At 42.7% G+C, this 26,865-nt stretch overlaps 2 protein-coding genes and 1 long non-coding RNA gene across 4 annotated transcripts in view; 2 read left to right on the forward strand and 1 right to left on the reverse strand.

Moving 5' to 3' along the window:
• The first annotated feature begins 361 nt into the window (after positions 1 to 361).
• Positions 362 to 1,972, forward strand: mtSSB (mitochondrial single stranded DNA-binding protein). Of its 2 annotated transcripts, none has more exons than XM_033482119.2 (5): positions 362 to 529; positions 591 to 876; positions 966 to 1,041; positions 1,359 to 1,478; positions 1,702 to 1,972. In XM_033482119.2, exons 2-5 carry the CDS (start codon positions 865 to 867, stop codon positions 1,905 to 1,907), a joined length of 414 nt encoding a protein of 137 aa, XP_033338010.1. In that variant the 5' UTR covers positions 362 to 529; positions 591 to 864; the 3' UTR covers positions 1,908 to 1,972. The 2 variants fall into 2 exon arrangements, with proteins under 2 accessions (XP_033338010.1, XP_033338011.1); XM_033482120.2 differs by having other exon boundaries at positions 723 to 876.
• Positions 1,973 to 2,256: 284 nt separating this feature from the next.
• The window catches only part of aop (ETS variant transcription factor anterior open), a 28,650-nt gene continuing 4,041 nt past the window's right edge, over positions 2,257 to 26,865 (reverse strand). Inside the window, exons 2-5 of the mRNA XM_033482115.2 lie at positions 9,674 to 9,919; positions 8,228 to 8,890; positions 7,023 to 7,272; positions 2,257 to 6,598 (exon numbers count right to left, since the gene is read on the reverse strand). Of these exons, the coding sequence (XP_033338006.1) occupies positions 6,304 to 6,598; positions 7,023 to 7,272; positions 8,228 to 8,890; positions 9,674 to 9,890 (1,425 nt within the window). The 5' untranslated portion in view covers positions 9,891 to 9,919 and the 3' untranslated portion in view covers positions 2,257 to 6,303. The remainder of the gene's footprint in view (positions 6,599 to 7,022; positions 7,273 to 8,227; positions 8,891 to 9,673; positions 9,920 to 26,865) is intronic.
• LOC143259481 (uncharacterized) overlaps positions 22,352 to 26,865 on the forward strand; it is a 38,199-nt gene continuing 33,685 nt past the window's right edge. The window contains exon 1 of the long non-coding RNA XR_013033422.1: positions 22,352 to 22,548. This is a non-coding gene — a long non-coding RNA (uncharacterized LOC143259481). The remainder of the gene's footprint in view (positions 22,549 to 26,865) is intronic.

Raw genomic sequence — 26,865 nt, forward strand, 5'->3', positions numbered from 1 at the left:
AAATTACCTACGGTCGCTTTTGGCGAACAGTTTGGGCGTTTTCACACTGGACCAATTGGCGCTGTACGGACATCGAACGGAGCTTCGTAGTTCTTCCGTTAGAGGCGACACCATCGCCACTATGTGAATAATGCATGGTCGACTAAAAACATTAATTATGGCAAAATTAGAGCATACAAAGCTAAACCAAGGATACTAAACTGTTCAGGAGAATCTGCTGAATTGATATCATATAAAAAAACAAATGACAACATTTCGAAACATAATTAAATTGCTTTCTGAAGTTTGGTTAACTATTATGTTAATTAATTATATTCTGAGTTGTTGTTAATTGGTTTTCTTAAACGGTATCGATGCAGCAGATTCTTCTGAACAGTTCCGTGTCCTTGATTTACGTTTTTATGCCCTAATTATGTTATGATTAATGTTTCTAGATGAGTCTGCATTGCGCATACGCGGGCTATGGTGATTTTACACAGATTAGATGTTTGCTGCTTCCAACTTAAAAAGAGTTGTTTTAAAAACGAATGTAAGTACGTAGTTTTTTAAGAGTATAATTAATATGAGTAATTATACGTGTATTTTTGTAGCAAATTGGGTTTTGTATATTCTGTATTTTATTCTGCGGACAATGTGAATTTGTTGCTACCAAATCATTGAATGGTCACTAAAGAATAATATCAACTAATACATAGTTGAGAGTAAACATAAGATGATTTTAGGCGAATAGTATTGGTATGTTTAAAGACAAAGTGCTCATGATTCCGAGAGAGGTCGCTTCAAATATTCTACACGTGCGCTGAAACGCTACTGCGCGGTGTGTTTTTTAACAAGATCGTTTACTGCTAATAATTATATTTGACAATGTTTCAAAACGTAAGTAACAATCTCCGATGTCATAGTACATAAATTCAGTTTAATCATACTATGTAAATCCTTGAAAACATGTTTTTTTACATTTTTAGGTTATATCGAAAAGGTTGCCCAGTATTTTGGGAATTTACAATAAACAAATGTGTACACAGGTGAAATTAGAAAAAAGTAAGTAATTAACAGTATTGTTATTATTATTAATATTACGAACTGTTCGAATTTTTTGGAATCGAAAAACAAAACTTGGTCAAAATCGTTGTGTAATTTATCAGAAATATTTGTTTTACATACAAGTACCTTGAAAGGTCTGTGTGTGGAATTGATTTTATGGAACTAGATTATTTACCAAAAGATACATAATGTTTCTCAAAGTATTCTAAGCTTAGATAGTTCCTAATATATTCAATTAGATATATTTCTCATCTCGGAAGGGATGTATATTTATTTTTGAATTACAGTTAATTAAAGAAATATTAAATTTGTAGCAATTAATCAGATCACAGTGCTGGGAAGGGTTGGGGCTGATCCACAGAAAAAGGGTAGCGACGATCATCCTATGATCACGTTTTCGCTTGCGACACACAATAATTATAAATATGATAATGGTAAGTTATTGATATATAATAGATTAGGGTAGGATACTACATGCTGTATAGAAAATTTAAAAATTAGCTTTACCGACTCATAATTTAGACAAACAAAATATTTTAGTAAGATTTGGAAAGTAAACGCCAGAGTTAAAGAAACTGCTAGAAAAAGCTTATGGTGTGAAGTAATATTCATACTTATTATTTCATCGCGTGATAATATGTTTTCAAAAAATTACAGGAGATTTTATGCAAAAGACAGACTGGCACAAGATATGCGTTTTTAAGCCATTACTCCGCGATACCGTCTTGAATTTTTTGAAAAGAGGACAGAGGGTTATGGTCATGGGTAAAATAAGCTATAGCGAATACAAAGACCAAGAAGGTCTAACCAGAAACGGTACAGCGATAATAGCAGACGAAATTATATTCTTTCAGAAGTCCTAAGCTAAATATTTTTATGTATTATTTCTGTAAATCTCTTTTGTAACAATAAAGTAATCTTAAGAGTAGTTCGTGATTTTTTACCATTTTGTTTTTGCAACTCTTACCGTTCAAATTGATCGGAAATATATTTTTTTAAGCATTTACGTTGATTGAATTAATTAAAAACATCTTTTTTAACTTATATTGATTTAATTAATCAAAACCATCTTCTCGCTCTCTCTTTTTTTTAATTGAGTTATATACAAACATTCTTTCCAAGCTTGTCCTGCCTTAAGTCATTAGAAAATGTTTTAAAAATATTGTTGATGGTGGTTTGTTAGAGGTGGAATGATAAATTGATGCCAAGAGATTTGCTTAATAAGTAAATAAATCTCTATTTACACGTTACTCTTTGCAATGAGTTACACAATAAACGATCAGTATTCGCCTAAAATTGTACAGTTTCAATTTATACAGGATCTGTAAAAAGAAACGAAATATATAAACTTTCTCGGGGGAATCGGAAAAAGATGATGATGTTTGTGTGTCTCAAGAGGGTACCAGGGGCTCTCAATTAATATCGATGCCCCTTACAAGTCTACGATACATGCGTGTGTATGTGTGCCATCTGCACACACATGCACAGTATAATAATATGAAGGACTTACAGCGGCCCAAATTTAAATCGCTAGTTTCTCAATTTTTCCGAATTAAATGCCGTCAAATTCGTGAGTACAAAATGTAGAAAAATTTTCTATTAAATGACATTACCGTATACTTCGTTTGGCAAGTTTTATAAACTTGTTATAAATAATTATGAATTATTTTTTTTCAAATCATTCGATCGATTCGATGAAACAGAATTCTGCGATCAAAATTTGGGCTGATAGGTTTAAGAACACAATCCGTGTGTATGTGTATGTGTCTGTATGCACGCGCGCGCGCGCGCACTCGTGTGTGTATCGGTTTAATATATTTATAATATAAATCGTTCTCTCATGAAAATTATATATACACGAAACAAAAGTTTTTCTATGTATTCGCCATGTGTTACAATAAAAACTTCACGGAGATCACAGTATACAAATAGCCAAATACAACTTTCTCCATTTATAAATCTCTTGTTTTACTAATACGCTTGTCATTCTCACCCTCCCCCCAATTTTTCATCTCGTCGATATTATCAAGGGGACTGTACACGTCGCGCAAAGTTGTGCTAGAATTAACGCAATTAAAGACCAACGATTTCATCATTCGCGATTTACGATTCAATTGTCAATTTAATTTATAATCGCGATTCACTGCTTGTTTCATCTTCAATTGAATTAATCGACAGGCATTTTCGACATCATTAATTGGATTAATGATTATCTAAAATTCCCTATGTCACACGGATCAAAGAATCGATCAAATTAAAAACTTTTACAAGACATGCGATCATGATCATTAATGATTCATTCGAATTGTCTTCACCGAGAAATAATCGATATAATCACGAACATTATATTGAGAATATCAGTTTCCATGATAGGCATATTCGACGACCAATTTTAATTAATCACATGCATCTCGTGTAACGAAGTTTAAAAGTTTTCATCGATTAATGCACAACTCTGACGTCATATTTATGCACCGCCATAAACAATGCAGCGTCGATAGCCGCGCGCGTGCGACGAACCGTAACTTTTTCTTGCGATTAGACACGATTCGCACAACCGTCTTTCGACCAATCGTGTCGATCCGTCGCACGTTTTATCGTGACGTACATGATCCCCATCGCGCTCGCATTCATACTAATCAACAACGCTCACACATTCTTCCCCTTAATGTCTTCGAGTCTTATGCAAAAATACGATCTTAAGACCTGTGAGTGTGTGTGTGTTATTATTTTTTTTTTCTAGTCGTACACGCGCCTTCGGTCCCTAGTTACATTTCTCTGTCCTCCTTTTATGGTTATTTTGCCCTCTTCATCTTTTCTTTTTTTCTTTTTTTTTTTTCATTATGTTCGCTTTGAAAGTCTAGGGTCCGTTGGCGAGGAATGTGAACCACAATCGCATCGACAACGAACATAGAAATTTCGAATATAAATTTCTCTTCGGTAGTAAAATATATATATATATATATAATATATATAGAGATTTATTTATACATAAATTTATATTCATATATATTTATATATATAACTCTGGCCCCGAATTCCATAAAACTCTTCTCTCCTATCCTCGTTTTATTTATTTACTTGCTTATGATTTTTTTTTGCCGCTTCATAGAGTCCACTATATACCGCGCTTTTCATTTTTCTCTCTCTCTCTCTCTCGCTCTTTTTTTTATATAGTTCGTCTCTCTCTCTCTCTCTCTCTCTCTCTCTCTCTCTCTCTCAGCATACTCGCAAACCATCCGCGCACACTTCCGGTGCGTCGCGTCGACGAAAAATGGTCAGAGGTTTTCTCTCTTTCTCGTCTTTTGTTCGCAGACAACCGACTAAAACGCTGCCACTTACACGTTATAATTACCGACGATACTAGATTGGCACAACTGAGTTGGTGCGACGGGAAACCGGCGTTCTATTACATAGTTTTATCGAATCCAGGTATATACAGGATGGATCTCGCGATTCAAAAATGATCCTTTTCTCCGAGGGGAACACATCAGCGGATCTTCGGTGGAACTTTGATTCGGAGTTGTTCTCACGGAATCGTACTACAGTAATGTCTCCCTAATTGACGCTCAGATCGTGCACAGAAATGGGCAATTTGGAAAGAGCAGATACCATTATTCGAGCCTTGCAACTCGTTTTTATAATTATATTAATATAACAATCGTATCTCCTTTTCCAAAATTGACCATACTTGTGGACAATCTGAGCGTCAATTAGAGAGACATTACTGTAGACCATGTACGGCTTAAATATCTTGGAAACTACTGGAGCTAGCGGGATGGTGTAAATGCCAAAGTTGTGTGTGTATTTTTTTTCTTCAATAAACAATCGATTCGCAGCAACCGATTCTCGATGTCTCTGTACGTTTCAACATTAGTTACAATTAACAAAAAAAAATGCTACCTTTTAATATACCGCTCGAACACCAACAGAGATATCCGGAATCCGTTTGCGCGAACGGTTTCCTTATCAAAGGATACACAAGTTGCTCTGTGAATTATTTTTTGTCGAACTTTTATAGGACCGATTCCCTACGACCGTCTCTTTCCAAAGTTTCATCAAGATCCCGCGTACGGCTTTTTCGATAACATTTCTCCCCCCTCCCACCCCCAACACCGAAATTAAAACAAAAATCTCTAGTCGCACAACCAAGCTCCGGGTCACAATTTACTTTCGGGCTAAACGTTACATCACAGAACAACTTTGGAATATACATACATACACATATATATGTGTATATATATATATAATATATATAATAATATTAATATATATATAATATTATATATAATATATATAATATACATATATAAAAGAAAAACACCTCGATCGTTTCCCGACCACCGCTTGTTTTTGTACGTTTCGTCGATAACGCTCTAATATAAGCCCCTTCTAAAAAAAATCGTAGTTCGTTGTAGAAGCGAAAAACCGTTTTTCACACTCGCGCACGTGTCTCTTCTTTCTGGGACGAAGAAACGAAAGAACAAAAAAAAAAAAAAGAAAAAAAAGGAAACGGAAGAAGAGGGTTTAGTAGTAGAACAGAACAAAAGAACGGATGGCGGAATATCCGCGAAAGTTCAGCTTCACCGAAGCGTCTTCGGAAAAAAAAAATTGCGGCACGACGATCGACTCCCGGCCGGCAGCCAATCATCTTTTACGGTTCGAGGCGTGGGTGGGTATAATTCGACCTGCGTCGTCGATGATCCCCGCCGATTCGCCATAATCGGGCCGGGGATTTTTAACGTCCGTTTTTTTATATGCCCAACGTGTCGAACCGGTGTGTGTACGTGTGTATGTGTATGTGTGTGTACGTGTCGTGTGTATCGACTAAACAATCTCTACGAGAAACGACCGAAAGATCCGAAAAGTCTTCTCGATCCGAAAAGCTCGGCCGTCGAGATGGAGCGACACTCGGTACCCGGTTCTCAAATATGTCGCCGCGTTGTTGCACAGCGCTGATTCCGTTCAATCTCCAGAATGCAGTCGTCGTCGTCGTCGTCAGTCTTTTCTCAGCGTTCCCCTCTGTCCCGCTCGCGGGAGGGACGGAGGGGTGGAAATCTTAGCGTCCACCGGGTTTTCTGGATTTCCGGGTGCGAGAACACTGTCTTCATTTCGCCCGGGGTGACGTCACTCGATCCATCCACTCACGGCGGATCTTACTCGACCACAATTCCATGAGACTGTTCACGAGCACGCGTCCAACAGGCATTCCGTCGAAGCTGCCAACGTTGATAACACGTCGTCGAATCAGCACTCGCGTCACTTCCTCTCCTCCGACTCCTGATTGGTCTTCACCAGATTGTACGCGTGACTCCTGTACTTCGTCGGTGGGTCGTGCAGAGATAGAGGTTGCTGTTGCTGCTGCGATTGCTGCTGTTGCTGTTGCTCGCTCGACGGCTGACTCATGCTGGACATCGAGAGGTCCGTCGGCATATCGATTTCCGGCTCGACGCCACTTCCGCCCTCCTCTTCCGGCTCCGACTTTATCCGCATCTGTTGACGCAGCAGCGATATGTTCTTGATGTTCTTCAGCTCTGTCGGGTTCCGCAGAAATCTGAGAGCATAGAGAACACGCTTTTTTAAAACGTACGCTCTTCGACGTTTTACAATATCTTGGAGGGTTTTTTCAAATGTCCAGTCGCTCTTCGATGCACCGGTTGCAGTGAATTCTCTCCAATTGTCCCTCAACTTGGGAAACAAAAGTGGACAATTTGAGGAGAAGTTATGTTGTGGTTTTCATAATTACCGATCTCGTCAACAATTATGAAAACGAATAATCGTATCTCCTCTTGTTCATTTGTCTCCAAATTGTCCATTTTTGTTTACCATTTGTTTACAAGCTGAGGGACTATTTGGGAGAATTTACTACATCTCTCAAGTATGTATATACTATATTTTTATATATATATTTACATATGCATTTTATGTACGTATTTACATGTATATTTTTGCATCGCTGAGAGACATTTGAGACTTACTGGTAACAGTGGCGCTCTCCTTGAACCTTCCGCAGAATGTTCACGCGATAATAATACCGCAGTGCTCTGCTCATCTTATCGTAGTTCATGGAAAGATGATTCTTCTGTATGCCCCAGAGCCTCGCCAATCCTGGGGGGTCGACGATCTTGAACACACCCGTTTCTCGGCTTTTCCACGCGATATAGTGTGTGTACCGTTGCGACGGGTCGTTCAGCAATTGTTGCAGGAAGTCCCAAAGTAGTCTACCGTCTGCAATGGAAGGGGCAGGAACGTTTAGAAATTAGCTTAGCCACCCTCGGGCAGTGTTGCGTTTCAACGAATAGGTTGAATAGACAAATTAGATTTAATTACAGCTTTTTATTTACCATCTGATACGATTTATTCGCGAAGACATGTGATAATGTATTTTCTCTTTTGTAATCGTTATTTTAGTTACATATTTTATATATATTTTTGTTAATAAAATGAAAATTCTGATTGATAGTTCAAGTAGTGAAAGGTATCAAAGTTATTTCTGTAATTAAATATAGTTCGACAGGCACCTACAGTAATGTCTCCCTTACTGACGCTCAGATTGCGCACAAAAATGGACAATTTCGGAAGAGAAGATACAATTGTTCGGTCCTTGTTGCTCGTTTTTCATGCTTATCGATTGTCAACAACTATAAAAACGAGTCGAAAGATTCGAATAATCGTATCTCCACTTCCCAAATTGTCCATTTCTGTACACAACCTGAGCGTCAGTAAGGGAGACATTACTATATGTATCTTTCACGAATTTAACGCTGGGTTTACAGACACATTTATGTGTTATTTATTGGAAAAACGCGTCACTCGCGGAAAATATTACAATAATGCTCGTCCGAAATCACAATAAACGACTTATTGTTGCTATTACAAATTAATATAAAACAGCTGCTTCTAGTAGACCGTGAATCTAGTGTCAACGAACCCGCGATAACCGAGAGCATACTAAAACAAAAATTACGTAAATTAAAATCAAAATGATCTGCAACAATTTCAAGACGCAGGAGCCACGAGTGCGACGATCTTCCTTCCTCAAATAATTTCAATAACTTGGAATTAATATCATCTTGGAATTAACATCAACATTCCCAGTTTTTGACCTATCTATTCCAACATTTGACCAGTCCATAAACGGACAAAATCCGCGGTCCAATTATATCGGTATTAAAAAACGTACTGGTATTCGGTTCGGGCGAATCGCTGGGGAAGAACTCCCTGGCCGTGTTGGCGGGGTTCGTCCTGAAGGCACCGGGCGTCAGAGGCATCATGGGTTGCGTGAGCGTTGGGCTGGGCTGGTCCTTCACGCAGACCTCGCTTAGCCTTTGCGCGGTGAGGGCAGTGGGCGTGGCCGGCGGGCTCCCGTTCGCCGCTTGCTGATTGTCCTCGTCCGAGTCGCTTTTGTACACCTGACTCTGGGTGCCCTCCGTGTGACCCGGCGAACCCGCCTGACTGTCCACCGAGGGCGCCGGCGACAGTGTCACCGAGTTCGCGGACATCAGAGAAGCGAGGTTCGCGGTGTACGGGTTCTCCGTCCATGTGGGCGTGGGCGGGTGCGAGTGCGGGCTCAACGGGTACGCTGACGGCCTCGTCGGTGTCACCGGGCTGCTCGGAAGACACCTTTGAAGCTGGCTGAAGTCTCTGGCTAGCATGGACAGCACGTTGTGGAGAACGTCGCCGGCGCCTGGACACCGTTCACCCAGGTCCGCCTTTGTCAGCAGGCACAGGGCCTTGCCGTTCATCTGGAACATGTCCATGTCGAACTGGGGCAGGTCGAATTCACGCTCCGCCCATCGCAGGAACGTCGCCACGTCCTCCCGGGACCATAGCCGTGGGTCCGACGCTGTAACATCGGTTTTCAGGATTATTAAGAACTCTTTCGAACTCAGTCGTTTCTCTCCAATTTGTCCTCAGCTTGCGAACGAAAATGGTCGATTCTCCTCTTTCCAAATTGTCCAATTTTTGTTTGCAAGCTGAAGGAAAATTCGGGAGAATTTACTGTAACAGGAAATGCATTTTGGAGTACGTTCCTGGGATTGATCTCCCGTTTGTATCGTATTTTTATAAACTAACGTTTAAGCACATTTACATCTTTTCGATAAAGCATTTTTGGACACCCTGTATATCGCTGCTCTAATTCAACTCTGGGATATGTCTAAATAATGAAGATCGAAGGAAGAGGTATTTCAAGTTTCATTTTCCCAATAATAATTTGATAACAATGTTTGCTAATCTGGTTTTCCATTGCAATTAGGAACATTAAATTTAATATTTAACATCTAATATCTAATATTTAATATCTAATATCTAATATCTAATATCTAATATTTAATATTTAATATCTAATATTTAATACCTAATATCTAATATCTAATATTTAATATCTAATATCTAATATTTAATATTTAATATCTAATATTTAATATCTAATATTTAATACCTAATATCTAATATCTAATATTTAATATCTAATATTTAATATTGAATTAGGAGCAGCAATATGATCTAAGGGATGATTAGCGTGGCCAGCATGTATATCCCAGTGATTCCAAATGAATTGCAAAAAAAAAGTTCCAAATGTATCTGGAGTCTAGGGACCCCGGACGAGATGTACGAGCCTGTTTACCTAGACTGGCCGGCAGATGGGTCTTGAAATCGAGAAACGGACTGGGCGGCGGGTGCGTGGGCGGGAAATTCATGGCAGGGCCGTATCGCCAGAGCAGGTCCGTGGGGCTGAAAGGCAGCGATATGCCTGGTGGTAGCCGAGAGTCCATCCCCGTCATTCCACCCCCGGCCGAGACCGGCGGCAATTGCGGCAGTTGGATCGTCGGCAACAATTTCATAACACGTCCCACTTTCTATGCTCTGCTCTCTGAAACCAAAACCGATCGAGAACGATTAATTGGAATTCGTCGGGCGTACGGCCGCGCCGCTGTGGTAATCTCGGTGGACACTGCTGGCCCCGGCCGACGGTGTCCACTGACCAATTACTTGGGTGCGCCGCTGGAATAGATGTCGCGACGATTTTCAAATTGTATGGGCCCGATGCGGCGGGGCCCGCGGAAGAAAGCGCTCGGACGCGCCGTTGAAATGGAAGTCCCGAGGATTTTCAAATTCTACAGGCCCGATGCGACGGGGCCCGCGGAAGAAAGCGCGCGGACGCGCCGTTGAAATAGATGTCCTGAGGATTTCCAAATTTTATGGGCCCGATGCGACGGGGCCCGCGAAAGAAAGCGTACGGACGCGCCGTTGAAATGGATGTCCCAGAGATTTTCAAATTTTATGGGCCCGATGCGACGGGGCCCGCGGAAGAAAGCGCGTCACTGAAATAAATATCACGAGGATTTTCAAATTCTACAGGCCCGATGCGGCGGGGCCCACGAAATAAAGTGCGCGGACGCGCCACAAATAGATGTCCCGAGGATTTCCAAATTGTATGGGCCCGATACGACGGGGTCCGCGAAAGAAAGCGCGCCCGCACGCCACTGAAATAGATATCCTAGAGATTTTCAAGTTCTACGGGCCCAATGCGACGGGGCCCACGAAATAAAGCGCGCGGACGCGCCACAAATAGATGTCCCGAGGATTTCCAAATTGTATGGGCCCGATACGGCGGGGCCCGCGAAAGAAAGCGCACCACCGAAATAGATGTCCCAAAGATTTTCAAATTTCACGGGCCCGCGAAATAAAGCGCGTTCGCGCGCCACCGAAATAATGTCCCAAAGATTTTCAAATTCCACGGGCCCGACGCGGCGGGGCCCACGCGTGAAACGGTAATCGAATGGGCGGCGGCGACGACGACGACGACGGTGCCGCGTCGGGTTTGAAAGAGGAACGATTATTAGCATAAACTGCGGCGGTAGAAGAATGAAAGGCGGCAGGAAGCGTGGATTTACATAACTTATTTCCGCCGATTCGCAGCCTCTCTTTCCGTTCCTTTCGCGGCCGGTATCCTGTTTTCTCGTCGAGGAAAAACACGAAGAACACGACAGTCGTTCCGATCGAGGAAATGCTCTTCTACGAGATCGAACAATCTCGTGCCACCGAAATTCTATGATCCAACGTACGCGCACAATTCGACAGGGCCTAACTACAGTAATGTCTCCCTTACTGACGCTCAGATTGTCCACGAAAATGGACAATTTGGGAAGAGGCGATACGATTGATCGAGCCTTGCAGCTCGTTTTTATAATTGTTGACAATTCGTAACTATAAAAATGAACCGCAAGGATCGAATAATTGTATCTTCTCTACGTAAATCGTCCATTTTTGTAGACAATCCGAGCGTCAATTAGAGAGACATTACTGTATCTATCAGATCGAGGTATAAAGAACTGCGATCTTTTTTCATCAGACGTTTGTTTCGTCTCTTTATTTCATTCATCTGGCACCTTTATCTATTTGGTAAACGCAGAAACTCGTTAACCCAGGTGACTCATAGCGGACAGATACGAACAGTGTTCCGCCTAGCCGCATCGGAAGTTATTTATGACTCGGCCGAATAATTCGAATCGTCGCGTCGCAGACGGTGTCCGACGGCCGCGAATGGCCTCGTTCAAACGGCGAACGCCTTATCCGAGCAGAAAAATTGAAACGACGCGTGTTAAATGATGTAAGAACGACGGGAGCGATTTTATTCGAACGTTTCAACATTTTTAATCGTAACACGCGCTACGATTATAGTTATACTACAGTAATGTCTCCCTAACTGACGCTCGGATTGCGCACAAAAGTGGACAATTTGGGAAGTGGAGGCACGATTAATCGAGCCTTGCAGCTCATTTTTATAGTTGTTGACAATCGATAACCGTAAGAAACGAGTCACGAGGCTTGAACAATCGTGTCTCCTCCTCCAAAATCGCCCATTTTCGTGGACAATCCGAGCGTCAATTAGAGAGACATATTACTGTATATAGTTATGACATGATAATTTAATAATTTCCTATAGAAGAAGCTCCGGAACGTCGGCGATCTTGAAATAAAAGACGCGAAACCGGTCGAAACGACCGTCGTGCTAGGTTTACTGTTAATATTCCCACATCCGGATCTAGTCGAGATGGCATAATGAGCTTTTGTAAAAACGCGACAGCACGGCGGCCCCGAACGGCTCGCGACGAAAGCGCGTTCAACGATACCGACGATCGCGAATAATATTTCGAGGGCAAATGAAATCCGCGGCCGGATGAATTTCCCCGAATCTAAAACTGCGATCGTCGTCGTCGCGGAGCAATTAAGCGATCGGCCAACTTTGGATCCCGGGGGTTTCCTAATCACTTAGGCGCATCGACTGGCCGCCGATTAACGCCGATAATTAAACTGTTACGGTGTGGAGAATACTATCGAAGAGAGAGAGAGAGAGAGAGAGAGAGAGAGAGAGAGAGAGAGAGAGAGAGAGAGAGAGAGAGAGAGATGGTACGGTGGCAGGAGGAGAGGGACACAGTCCGAGAGGAGGTAAAGGGCAGAGATGCTGGCATGCGAAGGTCGATGTGCCGTTGTCTCGCACCAGGAAATCCTCATTCGAGAAGCTCGCCACATGTACCAACTCTCCGGGGATCGGTGAGAGGGCGCCGGGGAGGGGGAGGGAAAGGGAAGGGCCGTGAGAGGAGAAAAGAGAGACCGGGATACCCAAGACACGTCGAGACCGATCCGCCTTCCAACCGATTTTTACCTGCGGCGTTCTTTAAAAATTACTCTGTCTCGGCTATCAAATGAAATACATTTCAAACAAATTCTCTGGACGATCATCCGGCTCCCGGGGACGTGCCGAGGCCCCTATGGACCTCTAGGGAGTGATGTCGAGCTCTCCGAGCGACGCCCTTTAACGTTAGAACTACCAAGTCCTAAAAGTAGGCGATGGATATTGTTTTATAAGAATGACAAGACGGGATTTATTTGAACTGCCCATGATTTTGATTGTAATAGACGCTTCGATGGTGAAGTTCGTATCAAAGTTGCCGATGAAAATATTTTTCTCGAGTCAGGAATTGCAGAAGAGAAAATCAGAAACCGGTCATTTTTGTCGATGTTAAACGTTATTCTGTCAGAGACATTGATGAAGTCCTTCTGAGAGGAATTCCCTGGACGATTAACCGGCTCCTAGGGTCACTGAGGTTTGCCCAGGATATTCGCACCTTCTGGTATTTACTAAAAATTATAGTGAATTGTTGCGGCTCGTTTTTATAGTCGTTGACAATCGGTAATTATAAGAACGAGTTGTCTGCTACTTTTGACGAAGTTTCAGATTTTCGAAAAAATGGTAGATATTTGAACAGCTATAACTTCGTGCAAAAAAATCGTATAGCTATGGAACTAGACTTATTTCAAAGCTTGAAGTATCTACTTTTGAAAGATATTGGTCAGATTCTTCTAAAAAAATTTATTCATGACATGACGGATGGAAAACCTCGTTCTAGATTTTACACAAAATCTCGAATTTTCGAAAAATTGATGATATTCGAACAGCTACAACTTTGAGCAAAAAAATCGTATAACAATGAAGCTAGGCTTATTTCAAAGCCCGAAGTGTCTACTTTCGGAAGCCGTTCGTCGATTTCTTTAACAAAATTTATTTGCGACACGGTGGATGGGAAACCTCGTTCTAGATTTTACCCAAAATCTCAAATTCTCGAAAAATTGATGATATTCGAACAGCTATAACTTTGTGCAAAAAAATCGTATAGCAATGGAACTAGGCTTATTTCAAAGCTTGAAGTATCTACTTTTGAAAGATATTGGTCAGATTTTACTAAAAAAATTTATTCATGACATGACGGATGGAAAACCTCGTTCTAGATTTTACACAAAATCTCGAATTTTCGAAAAATTGATGATATTCGAACAGCTACAACTTTGTGCAAAAAAATCGTATAACAATGACGCTAGGCTTATTTCAAAGCCCGAAATGTCTACTTTCGGAAGCCGTTCGTCGATTTCTTCAACAAAATTTATTTGCGACACGGTGGATGGGAAACCTCGTTCTAGATTTTACCCAAAATCTCAAATTCTCGAAAAATTGATGATATTCGAACAGCTATAACTTTGTGCAAAAAAATCGTATAGCAATGGAACTAGGCTTATTTCAAAGCTTGAAGTATCTACTTTTGAAAGATATTGGTCAGATTCTTCTAAAAAAATTTATTCATGACATGACGGATGGGAAACCTCGTTCTAGATTTTACACAAAATCTCGTATTTTCGAAAAATTGATGATATTCGAACAGCTACAACTTTGTGCAAAAAAATCGTATAGCAATGACGCTAGGCTTATTTCAAAGCCCGAAGTGTCTACTTTCGGAAGCCGTTCGTCGATTTCTTCAACAAAATTTATTTGCGACACGGTGGATGGAAATCCTCGTTCTGGATTTTACTAGTTTTGTTGAAGTTTCAGATTTTCGATAAAAATTGTTGATATTCGAACAGCTATAACTTTGTGCAAAAAAATCGTATAGCAATGCAACTAAGCTCATTTCAAAGCCCGAAGTATCTACTTTCGGACACCGTGCATCGATTTCTTTAAAAAAATTTATTCGCGACACGGTGGATGGAAAACCTCGCACCTGACTTTACGCGAAATTTCCAACCCCCGGAACACCGACGACATTCAAAATACTGTAACTTCGCGAACAAAAATCGTAGAACAACGAAACTAAACTCATTTTAAAGCCTGAAATCTCTACTTTTTCCGCGCATAATTCACTTCCGTCGAAAAAATTGTCCGAAGACACGGCACGCGAAAAGTCACGAGGCTCGAACAATCGTATCTCCTCCTCCGCAAATCGTCCATTTTTGCGGGGGCAATCCGAGCGCGAATTAGGGAGAAATTACCGTATCACGGAATCGTTCGCAGAATAATCGGAAATGATTCGTCGCGGTCGGGATCCGCGCAGAAAAAGTGCGAATAACGAAACGAGCCGCGATCGATCGATCATCCGGGACAGACGTTTCCGGCTCGGAGGTCGCGACGAGCCAACGAAAGGAGGAAATCATGCCGGAAGTCGTTCCCGACGCAAGAAACCGCTCGAACGATCTTCCTGCGGGCAAACATAGCCGCTCGGATCCCTTCGTAATTATCACTGGACACTTTAAATTTCCCGCCGTTATTATTATATATTCACGCGTCGAGCCAAACTTGCGTGATACGCGTCGATCTACCGGGTGACCGAACATTCTTTTCTCAGCAGACGCGTCGCGTTAACGCTTTCGATGGTCGTTCAGGTTGGCTTTTCGTAGAAACGTCGCGTAGATAAAAGATCGAGGAGCGATCGAGAGAAGCGAGAGGCGTAAGAAATTGAAGAAATAACACGGCGGGACTTCCGGTTGCGCGGACGGTCGCGCCGATCGAGAGATCTATCGTCCCCGTCTGGTTTCCCCGTAATCCATAAATCATTAATAATACAGGGGAACGGGTTCCGTCGGGATGGTAATCTCCGTTCCATCTCGGCCGGTCTTGTTTAGCATTAATTAAAACTGGTACACCGTCAAAAGTGTAAAATCGCCCGACGAGCGCGCGCTTTCGTTCTGGCCGGAGCGCGGCAGAAGGCGGAAGATCCTTGACGAAGACTTAAGATTTATCGCGCGGAGAGGAGTCAATTCTCTTTTCTTCCGGGTGCTCGACCGTTTCCTCTCTCCCTCTTTCTCTCTCTCTTTCCATCTCTCTCTCTCTCTCGCTCTCTCTCCCACTCCCTTTCTCGCTTTATCTTCTCTTCTCGCGGTTTCGAATTTCTGTTCATGCTCTGAAGCAATCCGCTATTGATTCATCGATAACAGTGAGATATCCACGATAACAGGCTTCGTCTAGCGCCGTTGCGACATCGTTATTATCTGCTACTGCCAGCCGCGCGGCGCTTTTACTCGAGATTACCTTCCGAAAATTAGCGGAGGGGGAACGGAGGAACGCGCAAAGTCGATTCGCTGAAATTCTTTACGAGCCGACGGAAATCCGGCGAAAATTTGATCGGCCGATTTTACGTCCCCGATGAAACCGGGATCGATGATCTAACCTGGAGCTCGCTTTTCTCGCCGAAGAAAATACGATTGATTTCGGCCCCGGATAAACGCGCGGCTGATTTTCTCTCCGGATAAAGTAGCATCGATTTTTCCCGAAATAAAAGTACGATTGATTTTCAGCGAAATAAAATTTTCATCCTCGATGAGAAAATGGGGGTCGATTTTTTTACCTCGATAAAAATAGGAATTGATTTTTTATCCTCGATAGAAAGTTGCGATCGATTTTTCATCCTCGATAAAAATAACTTTAATTTTCTGCTCGGACCAAATTTGATCTCTCGATCGAAAAATCGATTTCATTTTCCTGTAAAGAATAAGATCGATCTTCCTTCTCGACAAGATAATTTTCCGCACGGACGAGTCGATTTTCTCTGGATGAAATAGGGGTGATTTTCTCCCCGGGCAAATTGCAATCGGTCTCCCTGGAAAGAAAAAAATAGATTCGACTTTCCCTTTCGGACAAAACACTGATTCTCCGGGCGAAATAGGTTGTAATCGTTCGACAAATCCGTCGAGGATCTTTCTTTTCTTTTCTTTTTTCTAATATCGCTCTGCTGCAATAAATAATACATGGAAAACGAACGGTATCGATTGAAAACATTTTCGCCAGCACTGCGCATGTCGGCGATTTTTGTTTACGAGATGCTCGCGGCACTGGGTTATCAATTGATGCCACGAAACCGACGCCATCGCTGTTTCCTCCCATACCGCCGCCAACTATTACTTAATATGCTTAAATAACAAACGCTATGATAACGTTATGAAATACCGGGTATTGCTTATCGAGGCCCGAGCACTTAACAACTTAAATCAACGGTAGACAATTATAATTTAAAAAAGAAAAAATAATAATAATAACGATAATTAAATCAGCCATGGAACAATGTAACAAAATAATCGTTTTCGTCGAACATGAACGCGTGCATTAGCGCGTAACCGAATGTTCCATTAACATTTCATTTTTTTAATCCGGCGGACACAGACGAGAAACGCGAAACGAACGAAAGCTTTCAGCATTGTAAATTTTCGTTCGACGTCGAAATAAATATTTCACCGGGAAACGAGAAAAAAAAAACATTCGGGCCGGTGTGCGCGTGTTCGAATTTCGGAGTCCACCGTCTATAGGCGCAGCAGGACAGACTGCGAAAAAATTACATAATAACGGTTGCGTATCTGCGGAGCCGCGAACACAGAGCCGAAGACTTTCTCCGATCTCGGTGCACTCTGTTTACCTCCGCCATAATTCACGTTACGCTCGAACTGCGTAACGATCTATCGCGCATGCGCCGTGCATGATTACCCCGGATCTTCGCGATATACCGCGACCGCTTTTTTAACCTCGCGCGCCGAAGGCGAATTTCCTTCGCGTTTGCCAGTCGCGAGATCGAACATATAAAAGCCGTCCTCGTCGCGCCGGTTCCAGGGTAGAAACTCTGCTCCCGTCTAGATCGATTCCAGATTGAAGATACTAAAGATTTAAAGATACCTTTGTTTTGCATGTTCGGACCACTTGAAAGTAACCCTTTGCATGCCCAATCCTTTCAACCCCTACGTGGCAAGGAAGCAAGGGTCGCTTTAAAGTGCCGTAACTCCGCGGGGAAAAATCGCAGCCGAGCGTCTTTTTTTTTCAATTAAAGAGGAACGATCGAACTTCATTTCTCCGGAAGCGGCGACTTCGGACAAAATTTTACGAAGCCCGTGCACTTCGTCGAACTTGGCAATTTTCGTTACGACAAACATGGTCTCGTATTTAAAGGGTTGCGGTGGCAAGGGTGCATCGAGGTTAAAATCTAGAAACGCTATCTTAAAGAAGAGGTTTCAAGCTTTAATTGAAAAAAATCGTCGTCGTTCTACGATGATTTTTCGCGGAGCTATCGTCGCTCAAAGTTGGCCAATTCCTGTCGAAAATTTGTCAATGCTACCATTTTATCGAGCAGTGTGTTTTCTCGAGAGCAATGGCTTAGGTTATTTCAGAGATTCGATTAATCGCGGTGAATAGTATTTCGAACGTGCCGAAAAAACGATAGAGGATGGCGAAACCAAAGGCACGTCACAGAGAGAAAAAGGAAAAGTCAGGTTTCCGCGACCTTGAGTTGGTCGGTGAACCCGATGCTCGCGCGTCCGCTTACGTCACGCTCTCGCCAACTCACAAGGAAGTGCTTTCTCGTTCTCCTTTACGAAAGAAAGAAGAAGAGAGGAGAGTGATGAGAGAGAGAGAGAGAGAGACAGAGAGAGGGGGAGCGGGAGGGAGAGGGGCTGGGGCGAAGCGCACGAAGCAAATCAACGTCCATTTGCTGGTACCCTTCTGGACTTGTCGCCATCGCGGCAAGATAGCACCCAGTAGCTTGACGCCTCTGTGTTATCGTAATTAAGGATAGCTGACTTTATTCCTAAGAAATCAGCTGATACTTTCCTGGCGATAACGGCGGACAATGGCATTAGAAGATTACAGAGAACAACTACGAAAGATCGCTTTCAAAACGCGAGAGAGAGAGCATTTCGTACCCTCGACGACCCGCTCCCATTTCGCGTTGCAGCGATCGGAATTTCGAGTTCCCGGCGATCAGAAAATTCAGGAACGTAGCGGAAAGAGTAGCTCAAATTTACGTTCGCGTTCGATAACGATCGGATTCGTAGGTTCGTTGCGAAAAATTCCCAAAACTAGGCCAACGATGTTGCAATTGTGTGGCAAGCCGTTTAGTCAAGTTCACGGCATTCGCGTTTGAGAACTCGACTATTTCTTCTTTTTTTTCTTCGTTGTCTCGGTCTGAAAATTCGTGGACGTGCGACGACGGAACGTTGGGAAAACTTCGCGGGTGAAATTGTAAAACGGTTTTCCAGCGCGAGGAAGCTAAGCCCGTGGTGCGAAACCGGAGAGCCTCGTTTAAAGTATCGCGCCGGAGATGTTAACAAGAGGAAAAGCGCGATGGAAAAAAAAACAATCGCCGCGGTAACCTCAGAAAAATATGACACGTACGAGCCGATAGAGCGAACGGGAGAGGGTCAGTGACACGTCGTCGAACAGAGGTTTATCAGTTGGCTAACACACGTGGTCACTATCCTCCGCCCTCTGGCGTACCCTCGCGATCGCTCTGCACGGCCACGCGCACATACCCGGTGCGCCCGGAAAATCGACCGATCGATTCGATCGATTTTCAGGCGAATCGAACCTGCCACGGTGCCGCCAAAAATGCCGCGAACGTTCTACAAATTCGCAAATTTTCTTCTCGATACATTCTTATAAATATTCTACGAAATATAATCGACAATTTTTCTTCGGGATTTTGGACAATTTCAAGACAAGGTATCGAATAAAATCTCATCAACAGCTTAAATAATTTTATTTCTTAGGGAAACCGTTGCCTTTGGGATAGGGTTACATTGTTACATATCGTGCGATTATTTAAGAAATTTATGCCTAAGATTTATAGTCTTTCGCTTCTTTTATTAGTTATGTAAGGGAAGTATGTAAAGCGAAGAGCAAGGATTGAGAGAATAAATAAATAAAATAATTTTATTTTTGGCATAAAAGGAAACAGCGCCAGGGTTCGCCTTTTTTTGCTAAAAATTTGCATTATTCTTTGATTCGATGCGGTGTCTTGCAGAAATGAACCGCAATTTAATGGAATTTCGCGTTGTTTTTGTTTCCGGCGTAAGAAGGACAGTTTTGTCGCGAGATAATTTATGAAAATGAGCATGCACAATGGCGCTGGAAAGAGAGAAGAACCGTTCGCAGCCATTTCGATCGGAATTCAGTTAAGAAATATATGTGTTAGCTGATTGACACTTAAACGACACTTATCTCGAGCTCGGTACTCCAACTTTATTTCCTGTAATTTTGTTATCTGAAACGACAAACGCAATAATAGAATAAATAATTCGAAAGGCCACCGAAACTGGTACGACGATGGTACCTATTTATTGCTGTTACATAATGTTTTTGCATATAACTTATTTGTATAACCTATTCAAAACACTATACATACGTATTTCGTTGCTGTAATTTATTTAGATGTTACCGATTGTTCTTCTCTTCTCGTTATTTATTTCTGCTCGAATATATTTAGAAATGTACTCGCTATAATTATTATACTTACTGTACTATTACCATACTATTACTTCTACTACTACTGCTACTGCAGTAATGTCTCCCTAACTGACGCTCAGATTGTGCACAAGACTGGACAATTCGAGAAGAGGAGGCACGATTATTCGATGCTTGCCCCTTTTTTTACAATTGTTGGCAATTGGCAACTATAAAAACGAGACTCGAATAATCGTATCTCCTCTTCCTGAATTGTCCACTTTTGTGGACAATCGTCAAGTTGTGGACAAGCGTCAGTTAGGGAGACATTACTGTACTGCAATAATTACTACATCACTCGTCGATATATCATTCAATTACTCGTGTCAAAAATCATGCTAAAAAGAAAATTGATCTCGTCCAGCATAGATACGGTTGAGATGCCAACGGTATTTCAATGGAAAATCGTTCCTTTTTTTACCCACGTATTCGTTATACAATCGGCCGGGGCACTGGCATAGGCAAAATAAACTATAGGGACGGGGTAACAGGCAAGCGTTCACTGTCTCGCAGACATCTCCCGGTATAAAGAAACACCTTTGGAGAGAGCAAAGTGCATCTTCGTAGGATGGTTTTCAAGTTTACTGGGCCACTTGAAAGAAGCCTTTTCTCCCGAGCCGAGGGCGGGCTGAGAGGGATGCGGCGGAGGCGGAGGGCGGCGGAGGGAGGCGGAGGAAAGACGAGACAAGAAACGAGAGAGGAACGAAGGGAGACGGAAGAGAGGCTGGTTCCCATGAGGAGGAGCCGCTGCCGAGTGACGAGGGTGAAGCAGCCTTTTTATCGACTTCCGGTCGGCGTTAGTTGCACGCACGTGAATTCGAGGTCCCGATGCTCTCTTTGTGCCTCCGCAGAGATTCTCATCCATCCTTCGACCCCCTCCCTCCCTCCCTCCCGCCCTATCGTCGCCTTTCTCGGTCTAAGCCGGACAACGGACTTACAGTGTTTTACGCTGGCTTTACGGGCCACTAAATGCAGCTGTTTCATATTGGTTTATTTGAAAGCAACAATTAAATGTTTCGTCGTTGGTTTAACTTAATGTTGGGACATTTGAAGAAAAAAAGGGATTTGGAGGTGTTCTACTTTTTTATACTAAATAGTATTGTCCGCGTGATGCAATTATTCGCGTATTTTTAAATGTGTATAAAGTGTTTCAAAAGCATTAATCAGCGTATCTCGTTGTTTTTTGTGTTTATTTGGAGAAATATTGATTCTTTTTTAAAAATATATATAGATTCTTTTATAAATTATAATAGAGATTCTTTTTTTTTATTACATTTTTATTTGTATCTACTTTATTATTTTCGATACAAATTAGTACAAAATGTTAGCGAAAATGATATTTCGTTATTTTCGAAAACCAAATTATTATTGAAAAAATCGAAATAATTGAGAAAATTAGAACAATTAGAAATAAATCCCTACACATTGGGAAAATTAAATAGAAAAGACGACCATTTTTATTACGGTATTTTTTCGGGGCGCGTCCGCGCCTCGAAGCAGCGAACGCCAACCGTTTTCGATTTCCTTGAACCCAACAAATTAGCAAATGTTATCGGAACACGTACAAACAAACCTAGCGAACGTGACCGCGACACGTGACGCAGTTTCTACGCAGAGAAAAATCTCGGAGGAAGTTAAGGAAAAACGCGCTTTTATGGCACGCTGGAACGCGTCCGCGAAGAAAGTGCTGAAGTTGCACTGCGAGAAAAACGCCGGTCGCGGTTTTTCTTGGTCAAGAGATCACCAAAGTTGAGAATTTCGTTTCGCAACGAGTTAATTTGTCACGGACGCGCGTTCGAATTATTTGTAGAACTCGTCTTCTCGATCTCGGCTTTTCCTCGATGGAACTAGCGAAAGTGCGATCGAAAAATCGGCCAGCGGAGAAAGATATTTCGAGGTTCGCAGCAAAATGTTCGCGAGCCGGGCTTAAAATAATTGAACCGCGGAGACACGAACACATTTTAATTGACACCGTCGGCTCCAAAATTAGTGGCATTGCTTCCGAAAATTCGGATGGCAGTCGCGCGGATTATTTTCGTAATGAGCAAATAAAGCTTGCGCGCGGTGTTCCTCTCACTCTCTTCCTCTCTCTCTCTTTCTCTCTCTCTCCCTCTCGCAGCACTGGTCGGTTTTGGCGGCTCGATATTGCGGTAATAACGATCGGCTCTAGCCGCTGGTATTATTGCGGTACTTCCTCCATCCCGTATTTATAAACACAGACTTGCCAGCCGCTCGATAACCTGCCAAACCCGCCGCTGTCTCGCGGCGACACCGCGACGCGATGTCAAAAGCGTCGGGGCCATCGACGCACCCGTTTTAATTGATCAACAAACCGATCCCGCCTGCCGGGATCACAGTTTGCTGTTCCGTAACGGCCAGAGAGGATTTTTCGGCGACATCGTTGCGACCTGGTGAGTCGACCGACATCGCGAAACCTTGTTCGACATTATTAACCCCCTGCACTCGAAGCCATTTTAACTCTAAATCCAAGATGCTTACCCGTTGGCATTTCATTGTTTATTATTATTATTATTATTATTTTGATTACCGTTTTACATGTGTTAATGCAGTTTATGCACGTAGAACCGGGTTTTGTAACTCGTACAACAGTTGCCGTTTTTAATTCCAAGATTCCATAAATGACCCGTTACAGCTCCCCCTTAAATTGTTACAGTTTCCTGCGTGCTGCGTCTCCGAAAAATTTTTTCAACGGAAATGAATTATATATAAAAAAAGTAGAGATTTCAGGCTTTGACATGAGTTTAGTCTCGTTGTTCTACGATTTTTGTTCGCGAAGTTACAGGATTTTGAATATCGTCGATGTTTCGGGGCTTGGAAATTTCGTGTAAAGTCAGGTGCGAGGTCTTTCATCCACTGTGTTGCGAATAAATTTTTTTAAAGAAATCGACGGAAGGTGTTCGAAAGTAGACACTTCGGGCTTTAAAATAAGCCTAGTTGCATTGTTGTATGATTTTTTTGCGCGAAGTTATAGCTGTTCGAATATCGACAATTTTTATCGAAAATTTGGAACTCCAACAAAACTAGTAAAATCTAGAACGAGGATTCCCATCCACCATGTCGCGAGTAAATTTTTTTAAAGAAATCGACGAACGGCGTCCGAAAGTATACACTTCGGGCTTTGAAATAAGCTGAGCTCCATCGTTGTACGATTTTTTTGCACAAAGTTGTAGCTGTTCGAAAATCATCAATTTTTCGAAAATTCGAGATTTTGTGTAAAATCTAGAACGAGGTTTTCCATCCGTCATGTCATAAATAAATTTTTTTAGAAGAAACTGACCAATATCTTCCGAAAGTAGACACTTCGGGCTTTAAAATAAGCCGAGTTCCATTGTTGTAAGATTTTTTTTCACAACGTTACCGCTGTTCGAATATCAACAATTTTTTCGAAAATTTGAAACTTCGACAAAAGCAGCGGAAGGCTCGTTTTTATAGTTATACGATTGTCAACAAGTATAAAAATGAGCCACGAGGCTCGAATAATCGTGTCTCCTATTCCCAAATTGTCAATTTTTGTGCACGATTAGGGAGAACTTACTCTACCCTTAAATAAAAACGAACACGATGACGTGAAAATTATTTTGTAACACGATGCAACAATAATTTTGGATGCCGCTTCAAGGTCGTCGATCGAGTGCAAAGGGTTAAAAGTATCAAGTTCGATGATATACCGGATGAGAGAGAGAGAGAGAGAGAGAGAGAGAGAGAGAGAGAGAGAGAGAAAGAGAGATTCGCACGTCTCAAGCAGCCTGCGAAATGTGTTCCACAGTCGATCATACATTATAATATATTCACGACTTTTTATCTGCACCGCGACACTTGTACTTTAAATTCCTTAACAACGCCGTGAAAAAAATGCATGCATTATTCATCGATCTGTCGATAAGGTAATTCTACGGACGTGTAGAATATTCAAAATAAGATACGTTACAGGAACAATTGTATCTTCGCTGTCCGGCTAACGCGAACAATAATGATATCGTCGTTAAATTATTCATCGCGAAATCGAAACGATGCAACGGCGGCCGTTCATGCCGCTCTATCGATGCAATCATTTCTTTTTTTAGTAGCGATAATCATCGCTGGACCGCGGATTTTATGCACTCGTGATAAAAATCAACAGATCAAATACGAAACGAAAACGAACCGATCAAGCACGAAACTAAAATACAAAGAATTTAAGGACACCGTTCAATTATTTTCGACTAATTACGATTGTTAAAAACGAAAACAGACGTTTTCCATCGAATCCACGTTTCTCGCAGTCACAGTAATGTCTCCCTTACTGACGCTCAGATCGTGCAAAAGAAAAATGGACAATCTGGGAAGAGGGGACACGATTATTCGAGCCTTGCAGCTCGTCTTTATAATCGTTGACAATTCGTGACTATAAAAACAAACCGCCCAGCTCGGATAATCGCATCTCCTCTTCCCAAATTGTTCATTTTTGTGGACAATCCGAGCGTCAATTAGAGAGACATTACTCTACCTCGGATAATTGTTGCTTCGCCCGAAGATCCGCGGTCCAGTCGTTCCGTTGAAAAACGTACAAATTCTCCCGTTTCGCCCGTTTCCCCCGTTTGCGTCTCACCGGGCCCGTTAACGCGCTCGATTCCCCCCCTTAAGGTGTCGATCGGGTCCGAACGATCTCGGCGGAGTCGCGTATCGGGAACGAAAATGGCGCGGGCGGTGAAAAGGGCGTCCGGGAGACAAAGGACGAGAATCCTGAAGGATGAAGGGAGAGGAAGAGAGGGACCGGTCGGATACGTCGTCGTTGGAAGGTATTTTAAACGCGACTTCCTCCTCGGGTTTTCCTCGAAAGAGGGGAACCGGATGCCATCTATCGCGAGCGTCTGCTTCCTTTTGCTCCCTCTCGGAATTAACCGGTCGAACGGGAAAGGGAAGGACCATCTATCCATGAGACGGCTTACCGGGAACCGGAGGAAAGGGAAAAGGAAGCCGGAGGGACGCCGGTCCGACGAGGAGGGAGCGAGAAAGAGCGAGGGGGGAGGGGTGGGGCGGAGGGAAGAAGATCGAATCGAGGCGCTTCTCTCGAAAGAATGAAGAAAGACGACGAAAAAGAGACGAGTCCAAGGTCCGCGCTTCCGGTTTCGATTCGGACCGGTTCCCCGGCCGGGGGAGGGTGGGGGTGGGCCGGTCCCGCGGACATTTTGGTTCGAAAATTTACTGGACCCGGACCAACGGGTTCTCGGCGAACGTTTACGCTAAACGCCTCCGGTAAACAGTTTTCGAAAACGCTTCCAGCGGATGTTTTTGGGAAACATTTTTTTTTTATAATATCGTTGATTTTATAATAACGTTTATCAATAAAATATAAGTAGAAATCAGTGAAATATTTCTAGAAAATAAATTTCTGCTGGTTTGTCCAAGGAATGATTTCTAGCAAATAATTTCTACAATTGCAACTGCAATTTTTATAAAACAAAAACGACGACCAGCAAGTAATTTATATTGAAACATTTCTAGCGAATGATTTTGGCGGCGAACAATCTCTAGCGATGAATTTCTACTGGACAATTCCTGATGAACAATTTCTACCGAATAATTCCTCGTGAAAAATTGTTTAGCAACAATTTCTAGCGGACAAACTCGTGCGATTAATTTCTGCCGAACAATATCTAGCGAACAATTCCAGGTGAAAAATTTCTAGCGACAATTTCTCGGAAAATGTCCACTGAAAAAAATATTATCCGTCCGACGAACATTTCTCGCAGGAATTACGTGATCGAAATTGGGGTGTCCAAGCGAACAAAGTATGCGTTGCGTAAATCGTTGTCGAAGCAAACAGCGATAAGGTTCGCCGATTTTCTTGGAAACAAGGATCTCGGCGAGGAATTCTGTGGATGTTTGGCCAATGATTAAGAAGACCAATGTTTGGAGCGCGGACTCGAATTAGTTTGATGTAATTTGCGCGAACGGTAGTGAGTAATAATTCATATCCATGTTGAGTAGCTGCTTTTTTTGTTGTTGTAAATCCCGCCTGTTTGCGTTCTTGCGGAAGAGCGCGACGTAAAAAGCGATTTGCATGGTCGGACAAAAAAAATGTAATAGCATTCTTCTAAAGCATTCTCAGTTTTCGCCTAAGTCGGTCAAACAGCGATAACGACAAATATTCCAGCGTTATAAAATCTCGATAAGGAGATGGATCGCTTACGCGCTTCGTTGTTCTCTTCGTTCTAGAAACTAGTCGAGTGGAAATGTTTCTTCCTCTTTTTTTTTATTTACAGTCGCAACGTTGCTGGATCTTTTAGCAAAAATTTCAGAAAGATGTTACAACCGACGGGGAAAAGATCGCGAGAACAATCGAGTGGGGGGAGAGCCGACAGAAAACTGCGAGGGAGTGTCGGCGGCGAAATTCGCAGGTGGTTCGACGTCGACACCTCGTCTGCGATCTTAACGATCGATCGACTTTTCCCCGGAGGGCTCCGAACACAATTTTCCACCCCCGTCCGCATTCTGAGAGCGTAGTGCTTCCTCCCTCGCTTCCGGGTTCCCGTCTCTTCCGGCCGGAATTATGTTTCGAAAGGCTTTCTTCTCCCTCCCCCCGCCGCCCAACACCCACTTCCTGTTCCTTCCACTTCGTTCGAGCTCTTATCAGCCCACCCCCACCCTTCCTGCTGCCGTAGAAAACGCGGGGCGGAGAAGAATTCTGAAACTTCTCGCCTCCGAATTAATCCGATCGACTGCCG

This window comes from Megalopta genalis, chromosome 5 (genome assembly GCF_051020955.1).
Source record: "Megalopta genalis isolate 19385.01 chromosome 5, iyMegGena1_principal, whole genome shotgun sequence".
NCBI classification, from domain to species: Eukaryota; Metazoa; Arthropoda; class Insecta; order Hymenoptera; family Halictidae; genus Megalopta; species Megalopta genalis.

What these genes read in the sequence shown, in the direction of transcription:
- mtSSB (XM_033482119.2), top strand. An exon ending in ACAGGTGAAATTAGAAAAAA is followed by an intron (nt 1,042 to 1,358) that starts GTAAGTAATTAA and finishes TTAAATTTGTAG; the next exon opens with CAATTAATCAGATCACAGTG. An exon ending in TAATTATAAATATGATAATG is followed by an intron (nt 1,479 to 1,701) that starts GTAAGTTATTGA and finishes AAAAAATTACAG; the next exon opens with GAGATTTTATGCAAAAGACA.